Consider the following 12,031-nt stretch of genomic DNA (forward strand, 5'->3'; position numbering starts at 1 on the left):
TTACCACAAATTTAGTGGCTTAAAAAAAGAGAAATTTAGGGAGTTTCTGCTGTGGTACAGTGGGTTAGCAATTCAACTGCAGAAGCTTAGGTCACTGCAGAGGTGCAAGTTGTATTCCTGGCCCAGTTCAGTGGTTTAAAGGATATGGCATTGCTGCTGCTTCAGCGTAGGTCACAGCTGTAGCTCGGATTCAATTCCTGGCCCAGCAACTTCCATAGGCGGCAGTGGTAGCCATCAAAAAAAGAGAAAGAAATTCATTCTCTCACAGCCCCGGAAGCCAAAAGTCTGGATTTCGGGTGTTTTCAGAGTTAACACAACAGGTTCCAGAGGTTAGCACATGGATTTATCTTTTGTGGGGGTTACCATTCAAGCCATTGAAGTCCACCTTCTGGATCCCCCAAATTCACAATGTCTCTCACACAAAACACATTCACCCCAGTGCAACATCCCCCAACATAATCTCAACCTATTACAACATCAATTCTAAGTCCAAAAGTTCATGTAAATATCATCAGAAGTCTCAAATCTTATCATATGAATCATCTAAACCAGGTATGAGCCCTGTATGATTCATCCAGGGACAAAATTTTTTGCCATATGTGAATGTATAAAACTAAAAAAATAACATGCTTCTACAATACAATGGTGAGATAAGCATTTTAAATTCCAAAGGCCGACATTCCAATTCCAAAAGGGAGAAAGTAGAAAATAAAGGAGTCATCAGACTCAAGCAAGTTCAAACTCCAACAAAAGTTCCTATTAGGTTTCAAACCCTGAGCCTAATACTCTGTGGCTTATTGCTCTACCCTCTATGCTGCCTGCTATGGCTTTGCCTTCAGTGTCATTCCTTTTTCTTGAAAGGTAGCACATGTTAGCAGCTAAGCAGTTCTATAAGCCAACTTTCCGTTGATAGAATTCTGGAAGTCTAAGAGCCTTCTCTCATTTCATCCTGTTTCTGTCCCTTTTGACCCAAGCTGGCAGTGTTCCTGTTGATGCAACAATCAAAACCTTTCTGGTTCTCCTGTGTATCTCACCAGGGTCATGCCATTACAAAAACATCCTCCACTGATCCTTCTCCCGGATAAGCCCCTCTTTATTCCTGGCTTCTGCTGAGATAGTTGAGTGGGCCCATGAGTCATATACCTACCTATACAACAGAAGGTATCCAGCCAAATACAAAAGGTATTTGGCCTTCTTTACAAAGCACACATTTCCAACACTGAGTTTCCCAGTTTTAGCATCGTTTATAATCTGGATTGGCTGAGAACCTCCCAAATTACCAAAAGCTGCTTCCTTTTTTCTTAACAGTTCCTTTTTCAATTTCTCTTTGCTCTTGCATTTTACTATAAGCAACAAGGAGAAACCAGGTGATACACCTTTAATACTTTGCTTGGAAATCCTCTTAACTATCCAAGTTCATCACTTATGTGTTCTGCTTTCCACACAACTGTAGAATCCAATTCTGCCAGCTTTCTACCACTATACAACAGTCGTCCTTCTTCATTTCCAATGACACACCCCTCATTTCCTTCTAAACCCTTGCCAGAAGCACCTTTAATGTTCATATTTCTACCAATGTTTTATTCATGATACATATCCTCTAAGATGACAGAAGCTTCTTCTATTGTGCTCCTTGCTTTCTCCTAAGTCCTTACCAGAATTACCTTAAATGTCTATATTTCTGCCAACAGTCTCAAGGCAATCAAGGCTTTTTCTACCACATTTCTCAAAACTCCTCCAGCATCTGCCAGATTCAACAGGTATTTTTACATTTTTAGGTATTTGTTACAGCAGCAACTCTCTTCAAGGTACAAAATCAAATTAGTTTCCTATGGCTGATGTAATAAATAACCAAAAATTGGGTGACTTTAAACAACAGAAACTTACTGTCTCACAGTTCTGAAGAAGTCCAAAATCAAAGTATTGATAGGGCTACACTTCCTCCAAAGGATCTAGGGGGAGAACCTTTCCTTGGCCCTTCCAGCTTTTGGAGGCTTCAGGTGTTCCTTGATTTATGGCTACATCAACCCAATCTGTCTCCATTCACATGTCCTTCTCCTCTTTGTATGTGTCTTCTCCTCCCTGCATCTTTCAATGATACTGAATTTAGCACCCATTCAGATGCATAACGATCTTGTCTTAAGACCCTTAAGTACATCGGCAAAGATCCTTTTTCCAATAAGGTTACATTCAGAGGTTCCAGGGAATAGGACGTGGACATATCTTTTTTGATGCTGCATTCCAACCCACTACAAATGATTAGGTTGGTATGTCAGAGTGAGGCTGGATTGTGAAGGACCTGAGGAGGATCCTACAGGAGTTCCAGCTCTGAAACACTTGAGGCAAGTAGAAATTTAAACATTGCAACTTCCAGCCCAAGACTGGAAGAAGTTAGATTTGGAACTGAATATGGAATCAGATTCACACAAGCAATGGGAGAAACTGAAGGAAAGACAAAGGAAGGGAACATATTTTAAACTAGAATACTTTATTCAATAACTGTTTTATTAGAACTGATACCACAGAAATACAAGGGATCATAAGAGACACTATGAATAATTATACACCAAATTGGACAACCCAGAAAAAATGACAGACTTCTAGAAATATACAACCTCTCAAGACTGACTCGTGAAATAGAAAAATCCAAACAAACTGATTGTCAGTAAGGAAAATGAATCAGTAATCAAGAGCTTCCCAACAGAAGTCCAGGACCAGATTGCTTCATAGTGAATTCTACCAAACATTTAAATAAGAATACAGGAGTTCCTGTTGCTGCTCAGTGGTTAACAAATCCGACTAGGAACGATGAGGTTGCGTGTTTGATCCCTGGCCTTGCTCAGTGGGTTAAGGATCCGGTGTTGCCAGGAGCTGTGGTATAGGCTGCAGATGCAGCTCGGATCCCACATTGCTATGGCTCTAGCGTAGGCCAGTGGCTACAGCTCCGATTCGACCCCCAGCATGGGAACCTCCATATGCCGCAGAAGCAGCCCAAGAAAATGGCAAAAAGACCAAAAAAAAAAAAAATTAATATCAATTCTCAAGCTCTTCCAAAAATAGAAAAGGAAGGAACGCTCCCAAACTCATTTTACAAGGCCAGCATTATCCTGGTACCAAAACTAGAAACATACACAACAGGAAAAGAAAATTACAGGTCAATATACTTCATGAACATAACTGCAAATATCCGCAGGTAAATATTGGCAAACTGAATATGACAATACATTAAAAAGACCATATATCATGATCAAGTGGGATTTATTCCAGGGATGCAAGTATGGTTCAACATCCAAAAATCAATAAATGTGAAATACATTAACAAATGAAAAATAAAAATCATACAATCATCTCAATAGACGCAAAAAAAGCATTTGAAAAAATTCAACATCCATGAAGATTAAAAACTCAAAAAAGTATAGAGGGAATTGTACCTCAACATAATAAAGGCCATAAACAAACAAGCCCACAGCTAAAATCATACTCAAGAAAAGCTGAAAGCTAAAAGCTTTTCTTCTAAGATCAAGAACAAGATCAAGGATGCCCACTCACATCACTTTTACTGAGCATAGTACTTTAAGTCCTAGCCAAAGCAATCAAGCAAGAAATAAAGGCATCCAAATCAGAAACGAAGAAAGAAAACTATCATTATTTGCAAGTAACATGACATTATACATCAAAAACCTAGAAGACTCCACAAAAAAAAAACCTGTTAAAACTAATATATGAATTCAGTAAAGTTGCAGCACACAAAAATCTGTTGGATTTCTGTACACTAATAACAACCCATAAGAGAAATTTTTTCAAAATCCTGTTTACAATTGCATCAAAAAATACCTAGGAATAAATATAATCAAGGGGGTAAATGATGTGTACACTGAAAACTTAAAGATATTCATTGATCAAAGAAATTGAAGATAATACAAATAAATGGGAACATACTCTGTGTCCATGCATTGAATATTGTTGAAATTTATACACAGTACAAGGCAATCTACAGAGTCAACACAATCCCTATCAAAATTCCAATGGCATTATTCAGATGCAGAACAAACAATATTAAAATTTCTATGGAACCACAAAAGACCCCCAAAATTCAACACTCTTGAGAAAGAACAGCAAAGCTAGAAGTATTATGGGCATTGATATTACACAGCTACATAATGAAGACAGTATTAGATCGGCACACATAGATCAATGGGACATAATAGCCCAGAATCAAATCCATGCATATATGGTCAATTTATTTATGACAAAGAAGTCAAGGACAGACAACTGGGAAAGAACATTCTCTTCAGTAAATGGTGTTGGGAAAAGTAGAGAAGTGCATGCAAAAGAATCAAACTAGACCACTACATTACACCATACAAAAAAATTAACTTAAAATGCTTAAAGACTTGAACATAAGACCTGAAATCATAAAACTCCTATAAGAAAACATAGGCAATAAGTTCTCTGACAGTGGTCTTGGTAATGTTTTTGTTTTTTTGTATTTGACACCAAAAAACAAAGGCAACGAATGCAAAAATATCCAAATGGGGCAACATCAAATTAAAATGCCTCTGCACAGCAAAGAAAATCATCAAGAAGGCACCTACCAAATGGGTGAAAATATCTGCAAATCATATATCTGATAAGGGGTTAGTAACCAAAATACAGAAAGAACTCATACAAGTCAACAGCAAAAAGCTCAAATAATCCAATTAAAAGCTGGACAAAGAATCTGAATAGACACTTTTCCAAAGAAGACACATAAATGTCCAGGAGGTACATGAAAAGGCACTCAACATCACTAATTATCAGTGATGTGCAAAAACCACAGTGAGATACCACCTCACACCTGTTAGAATGGATATCATCAAAAAGACAAGAGATAACAGGTGTTAACGTGGACGTGGACAAAAAGGAGTCCCTGTGAACTGTTGATAGGAATGTAAACTGATGCAGCCACTATAGAAAATAGTGTGGTGGCTCCTCAAAAAATTAAAAAAAAAAAAAAAAAAACCTATCATATGATCCAGCAATTCCACTTCTGGGTACTTATCTAAAGAAAATGAAAACATTATCACTGGGAAAATGTATGCATGCCTAAGTTCAGTTCTGTGTCATTTACAATGGCCAAGATAAGAAAACAACTTAAGAATCAATTGAAGAATGGTTATCAAAAGTGTGGTCTCTCTCTCACTCACACACACACACACACACACACACACACACACGGGAATATTATTCAGCCATGTAAAAGAAATCCTGCTATTTGTGACAATATAGCTTGACCTTGAGGACACTGTCTCAGTGACTCAGTGAAATAAGTCATACAGAGAGAGACAAACACCCTAAGAAATCTTAAACACAACAACAACAAACAAATGCGCTCATATAGAGAGAACACGTTGGAGATTGGGACCAGAGGCAGGAAGGCAGATGGGTGAAACGCGTAGAAGAGGTCAAAAGGAACACATTTTCAGCTACACAATAAACAAGTCATGGGCTATAGTGAGTGTATGATGACTACAGTTAATAATGTATTGCACATTAGAAAGCTGCTAAGAGATCCTAAAAGTTCTCAACAAAAGAAAAAAAAACTTTCTGCATGGTGACAGATGTTACCTAGACTTACTGTGGTGCTGATTTCACGGCATATAAATATGCCAAATCATTATGTTGGTCACCTGAAACTAACATGGTCCATCAATTATATCTCAATACCTAGTCACTTGTGATGGAACATGATGGAAGATAACGTGAGAAAAAAAGAATGTACATATGCGCATGTATGACTGGGTTACTTTGCTGTACAGCAGCAACTGACAAAACATTCCAAATCAACAATAGGAAAAAACAAAAATCCTAAAAAATCTGTTTTAGTATCTTATGCATCTAATGTCTCATATAGAGTGATGAAGTCTCTTTTTAGAACCATAAGCCGTTGCTTTGGTGAACTACGAAAGCGAGTGGCATTAAAATTAACTTCAAGCTGGCTAAAGGCAAGAACTCTCAAATTGTGTTTAACTTCTGGAATACTAAACAAAATTCAACAGCTTCAAGTTTCTCCGCAGTAAATGATACCTTATGCACTAACTGCAGTGGGGGAGATTCAGAAAGAAGGAATGGCTATGGGGAAGCTGTCTTCCCCACAGGCAGCCCAGGAACTGACCGAATCACGTTAATTTATGAAATTAGGTGCTTCAAGTACCGGTGCCGAAAACTAACCGCCTACATCAAGAGACGTGCTCACATTAAACGCCGCGGTCCACCTCCCATTCTTTCTTTCCTCGTTCGTAAATTCTAATAAAACCCAAAGGAATCAAAGTTTTAAAAACCGTGGGTGAGGCAAAGTACGAACCGCGGGCGGCAAGGAGTTGCAAGTGAGCGCGGAGCAGACGGCGGCAGGGGAGGAGGTGATGCTCTGAGGGTCAAGCCCGAGCGGCGAGTGCGAGGAGCCGGCGTCCGAGGCGCCGTCGGGGTCCCGGCGCGCCCGGAGGCCAGCCGGACCCGCCCTCCGCGCGGGCTCGGCACCGGTCTGGCCCGCACTCACCTGGCCTCCAGCAGCAGCGGGGTCTCGGGCCACTTCGCGGTCAAGTGGGCGGTCACCGCCTTGGACGCGGAGGCCGTCCCGGCGCCAAGCAGCAAGAGCCACAGTGCCGTGGAGCTCAGGAGCAGCCGCACGGCGTCGGCGGCCTCTGCCATGGCGCGGAGGGAGAAGCGCAAGCCCCTCGGACCCGACGCCCACAGCCCAGCCCGCAGGCGCCACGCTACCGCCGGCTCCTCCCGCCGCGCAGCCTCCCACTTCCGGTGGGGGGAGCCCGAGTCCGTTACTCGGGCCGGGCCTTGGCGTGTGCCGGGCGCATGCGCCGAGCGCTCCGAGCCAGCCCAGGAGCCCCCAGGGCGGACCCCGAGCCACGTTGGTGCGGGCGGGGCCGGAATGCGGAACGTTCTGGAAGCTCCCGTGATTCCGCGACCTTCTTGGACAGACAGGACGCACAGCCGGGAAACTGAACTGGGCTTTTGGCCCATTGAGGTTGGCTGGATATGGCAAAATCTGGAGACGAAGGCAGGAACTAGCGTGAATGTTATCCACAGATGGAAACTAAATCCTAACAAAGACAAGGACCTACCTCGTGGGATTGTCAGATTTTATTGCTTATGCAGATCACCTGGTAGAACTTTGCCAAAGCACAATGCCCAGACCACACCACTCACCAATTACATGGGACTCTGGGAGCGAGAGTCTGGCATCAACAATATTTAACCTGCCCTTCCCTCCAGGTGCTTTAAGTATGCAATCATGTTTGAAAACCAGTGACATCACCTGGAGTGCTTGTTAAGACACGTGGTGCTGGGCCTCATCCCATTGTTTCTGAATTCAGTAAATCCGGTGTGTGGTGTAAGAATTTGCATTTCATGTGCATCAAATTCCTAGGTGATGCTGATACTGCTGGGTAGTAACAGTGCTTTTAGCCGTTGTCCTCAAAAGTGGACCAGAGGAGTTACTTAGTGGCCTAGCGGTTAAGGATTCATTCAGCTGTAGTAGTCACTGCGGTGGCTGGGGTTGGATCCCTGGCTCAGGATTCTGAATGCGAGGATGTAGTCACCTCCCCGCCCCCAAAAAAGTCCACAGACCAGAAGCTTCAACATCACCTGTGAGCTCATTAGAAATGCAGAATCCCAGGCCCCATCCCAGCCCTACTGAATCCAAACCACAGTTTAGCAGGCACCCCAGGTGATACCGGTGCTCATTAAAGTTTTGAAAAGAGCTGTTTTAGAGGATTATAGGTGAAAACGCGTAGAAAAATGGTAGTTGCTTTTTATCATTATTAGCCAAAATTATGCTGCTGGGATTGAGTCTCAGTTTCAACCAAGGACTGTCTGACCCCAAAATTCATGCATTTGCTACATCAGGTTTAAAGACAAAACTTTGGAACAGAGTGAAGTTGTTTTCCAGTATGTATGACTCATCAACTCAAAATACTCAGTTTTATTTAACTGGGCAGAGGTGGAACCTCAAGATTCTGGCTCCAAGTCAGGCATGATTCTTTTTCTATTCAGAAGAGAGTAAATCTATTATAAATATTAAAATATATGGTAAAGAGAAGCAGCAGCTGGGAAAACTAGTTTAGGGGATGCACTGATCCATTCCTTTTCTCCCTACACCCTTGCCGTATGGGGGATCCGGGTCTCTGGAAGTTGCCAAAATGTGATCACTTCACTTTCGTTTCGCCTCATTTGCTTAGTATATATCTTTCCTTGGAAGACCTTGCTCTGGAAATGCTACTCAGGTGTCACTTCCTGAGTTTATCCTTCATTGCCTCTATTTCTCCCACTTGGTATGATCTTTCCCTCCTTTAAATTCCCATAAGCTCTTTATTTTAACTGTCATATTCCATTTATAATTCTCACTTTAGCATTTGAATACAGTACTTATTTATTCTCCTACTTGAGAATGATATATTCCCAGAGGGTTCATGCCTTATTCATTTTTAGCATCCCTTGCAGCACCTAGCACAGTACACGTTATCGGGGCTCAATAAATATTGAAGAGTCCTTGTTTTATGGATTTGTAGGCAGAAATCTAAGGCAGATGAGTAAGGAACTTCATTTCTGTCCACAGAGCATAAGAAAAAAATATATTTTGAATCTTTCACAAGTATTTGCTTTAATTAACTCATTTCCACTTATTTTTGGACTGAATTTTTGACTGAGATTGTGGGATGGAGGAAATAAGCTATTGGCAGTGACTGTCTTAAATGTCGGCACATATGATGGGTTGCAAATCTTTAAGAAATGGTTTGCCATATAAAAAGGCACATGGGGAGCTCCCACTGTAGCACAGTGGGTTAGGAATCCAACTGCAGGACTTCCTGCTGTGGTGCAATGGGATCAGCAGTGTCTTGGGAGTACTGGGACCTGGGTTTGATCCCCAGCCTGGCACAGTGGGTTAAGGATCTGGCATTGCCGCAGCTGCACCTTAGGTCACAACTTCGGCTAGGATCTGATCCCTGGCCCAGGAACTCCATATGCCGTGGGGCAGCTGAGAAAAAAAAATTTTTTTAATTAAAAAAAAATTCCAACTGCAGTGGCTTGGGTCCTCGCAGAGGTGGTCCCCAGCTAGAGTAGTGGAGTAAAGGATCCAGCATTGCCACAATTGCAGCATGGGTCACAGCCGTGGATTGAATTCAATCCCTGGCCAGGGAACTTCCATATACTATGGGTGCAGACATGAAAAAAAAGTCACATTAAACACACTATTAAAGAACATGACTAAAAATACATTTTAATATACATTCCTGTACATTTGAGTTCAGAATAGTGAGGAGTCCTATATTTCTCTTTCAAAGAGAATGAAATTAATGCAGGGGTATTTATTTACATAATTATTATACATTTTAGCTTATTTTCCTATAAATTTAAGCGGGTTTGAAATATTCCTCAGGCAGACCATCCCTAGGCATAATTTTCTACTGCAGAACAAAAGAGTAGACATGAGTGATATTTTTTATTGTTATTTCCCCAATACAGTTTTTTTCTACTATACAGCATGTTGACCCAGTTACACATACATGTATACATTCTTTTTTCTCACATTATCATGCTCCATCATAAGTAACAGGACATAGCTCTCAGTACTACACAGCAGGATCTCGTTGCTAATCCATTCCAAAAGCAATAGTTTGCATCTATTAACCTCAAGCTCCCAATCCATCCCACTTTCTCTTCCTCCCCCTTGGCAACCACAAGTCCATTCTCCAAGTCCATGATTTTCTTTTCTGTGGAAAGGTTCGTTTGTGCCATATATTAGATTCCAGATATAAGTGATATCATATGGTATTTGTCTTTCTCTTTCTGACTTACTTCACTCAATATGAGAGTCTCTGGTTCCATCCATGTTGCTGCAAATGGCATTATTTTGTTCTTTTTATGGCTGAATAGTATTCCATTGTGTATATATACCACATCTTCCGAATCCAATCATCTGTAAATGGACATTTGGGTTGTTTCCATGTCCTGGCTATTGTGAATAGTGCTGCAATGAACATGCAGGTGCATGTGTCTCTTTTAAGAGTTTTGTCCGGATAGATGCCCAAGAGTGGGATTGCGGGGTCATATGGTAGTTCTATGTATAGTTTTCTAAGGTACTTCCATACTGATCTCCATAGTGGTTGTACCAGGTTACATTCCCAGCAACAGTGCAGGAGGGTTCCCTTTTCTCCACACCCGCTCCAGCATTTGTTATTTGTGGACTTATGAATGATGGCCATTCTGACTGGTGTGAGGTGGTATCTCATGGTAGTTTTGATTTGCATTTCTCTCATAAACAGGGATGTTGAGTATTTTTTCATGTGCTTCTTGGTCATCTGTATATCTTCCTTGGAGAAATGCCTATTCAGATCTTTTGCCCATTTTTCCATTGGGTTGTTGGCTTTTTCCTATTGAGTTGCTTAAGTTGCTTGTATAAATTAGCAATCAAGCCCTTGTCAGTTGCATCATTTGAAAGTATTTTCTCCCAATCTGTAAGTTGTCTTTTTGGGATTTTTTTTCTGGTTTCCTTTGCTGTGCAAAAGCTTGTCAGTTTGATTATATTTAGTGTTGAAGGATGTCATCAGAGGACGTGACTGCTAGCTGACCCTTGAGGGGGACCTGGGCAATCAGAGACTCCTAGCCCCTGCCCCATCCTTGCAATGTACATGTTACCCACAGCTCCCTGCACTAGGAGGCACTTCAAGGAAGCAGCCTTGAGAGAATACCATTATTGAGACCATCTGGACTATATACGTGCCTGAACCCTGTTACAGCCTCTATATTAATGTTTAAGACTCTGGCAAGTAGATGCAGAGCTCTGTTCGTCTTGCAGCCTGGTAAGTTCCCTCACTGTTGAAAACTGTCACCTACCAATCTGGAGTGCTCTTCCTAATTCTGGTCTCTCTTCGCCCTCTCAATTTAGGGGCCAGATTCTAATTTCACCTGGGGGGACTCCTGAAGTTTTCAAACAACATGGTCTCTTCTAAATGTCATTTCTATTTTAGAAAAACTAGAATGCAAAAATTAAGTGACTCAGCAAAGGTCATTCAAGTGCAGTTCCTGACGTGGCTCAGTGGAAACACATCTGACTAGTATCCATGAGGATGCAGGTTCGATCCCTGGCCTCACCCAATGCTTTGGGAATCCGGCATTGCCATGAGCTGTGGTATAGGTCTCAGACAAGGCTCAGATCCTGCATTACTGTGGCTGTGGTGTAGGCTGGCAGATGCAGCTCTGATTAGACCTCTAGCCTGGGAATCTCCAATGCCATGGGTGCAGCCCTAAAAAAAAAAAAAAAAAAAAAAAGAGGTCACTCAACTAAGTGAAGCAGCAAAGTGTCCTAACACCCATTATCAATAACTCTTTAGCACAGATTGGCTGTGAACTGAATGTAGCTCAGGGACACAATTGTACTTTAATATTTCTTAGCAAAATCTTATTCAGAGTTATCCACATTGGGGTAATATGAATGAAAATCGATGATGATAGCAGTTTTCATTGTATGTGGAAGAAGGGATTAATGAGTGTTTTATAATAAGAATATCGTGTTTAATAGAATAAATCATTTTGAATTTTTTTAGGTACAGCATAGACTGTGTTTATTTAACGAAAATAGTGGTATTATGTAAGGATAAATTTACTGTCAAATTACCATGTCGTAGAATAAACCTTTAATTCTCTCTGCCTAAATGAAATTTCACAGCTGATTAAAAAATATCACCCTGTAGGTCTTGCAGACTTCCCTTCTTAAGAAATACCTTATTCTCATTTTTCATTTGAATATCTTAAATACAACAATTTCCCCTTGTCCTTAGGGAATATGTTCCAAAACCCCCAGCAAATGCCTGAAACCGTAGGTAGTACTCCATAGACACTACTTTTCCTGTGCACACACACTTATGATTAATTAAACACAGAGATTGGCAACAATAACTAATAATGAAATAGAGCACTGGGAACTATGTCTGGTCACTTATGATGGAGCATGATCATATAAGAAAAAAGAATATATACA

General features: G+C 41.1%; 1 protein-coding gene across 4 annotated transcripts in view; it reads right to left on the reverse strand.

Moving 5' to 3' along the window:
- UGGT2 (UDP-glucose glycoprotein glucosyltransferase 2) overlaps positions 1 to 6,784 on the reverse strand; it is a 171,828-nt gene extending 165,044 nt beyond the window's left edge. For all 4 annotated transcript variants that reach the window (XR_014819754.1, XR_014819755.1, XM_021065792.2 and 1 more), the window contains exon 1: positions 6,536 to 6,784. Coding sequence is in view for 1 of the 4 variants with exons in the window: in XM_021065792.2 (XP_020921451.2) it covers positions 6,536 to 6,687 (152 nt within the window). In the remaining 3 variants the exon portion in view is untranslated. The remainder of the gene's footprint in view (positions 1 to 6,535) is intronic.
- Positions 6,785 to 12,031: the final 5,247 nt, after the last annotated feature.

Source organism: Sus scrofa, chromosome 11 (genome assembly GCF_054392235.1).
Source record: "Sus scrofa isolate SSC_HxYL_T2T_F1_AM1 chromosome 11, Sscrofa_HxYL_maternal_Yorkshire_Landrace_v2.0, whole genome shotgun sequence".
In the NCBI taxonomy this organism is placed as follows: domain Eukaryota; kingdom Metazoa; phylum Chordata; class Mammalia; order Artiodactyla; family Suidae; genus Sus; species Sus scrofa.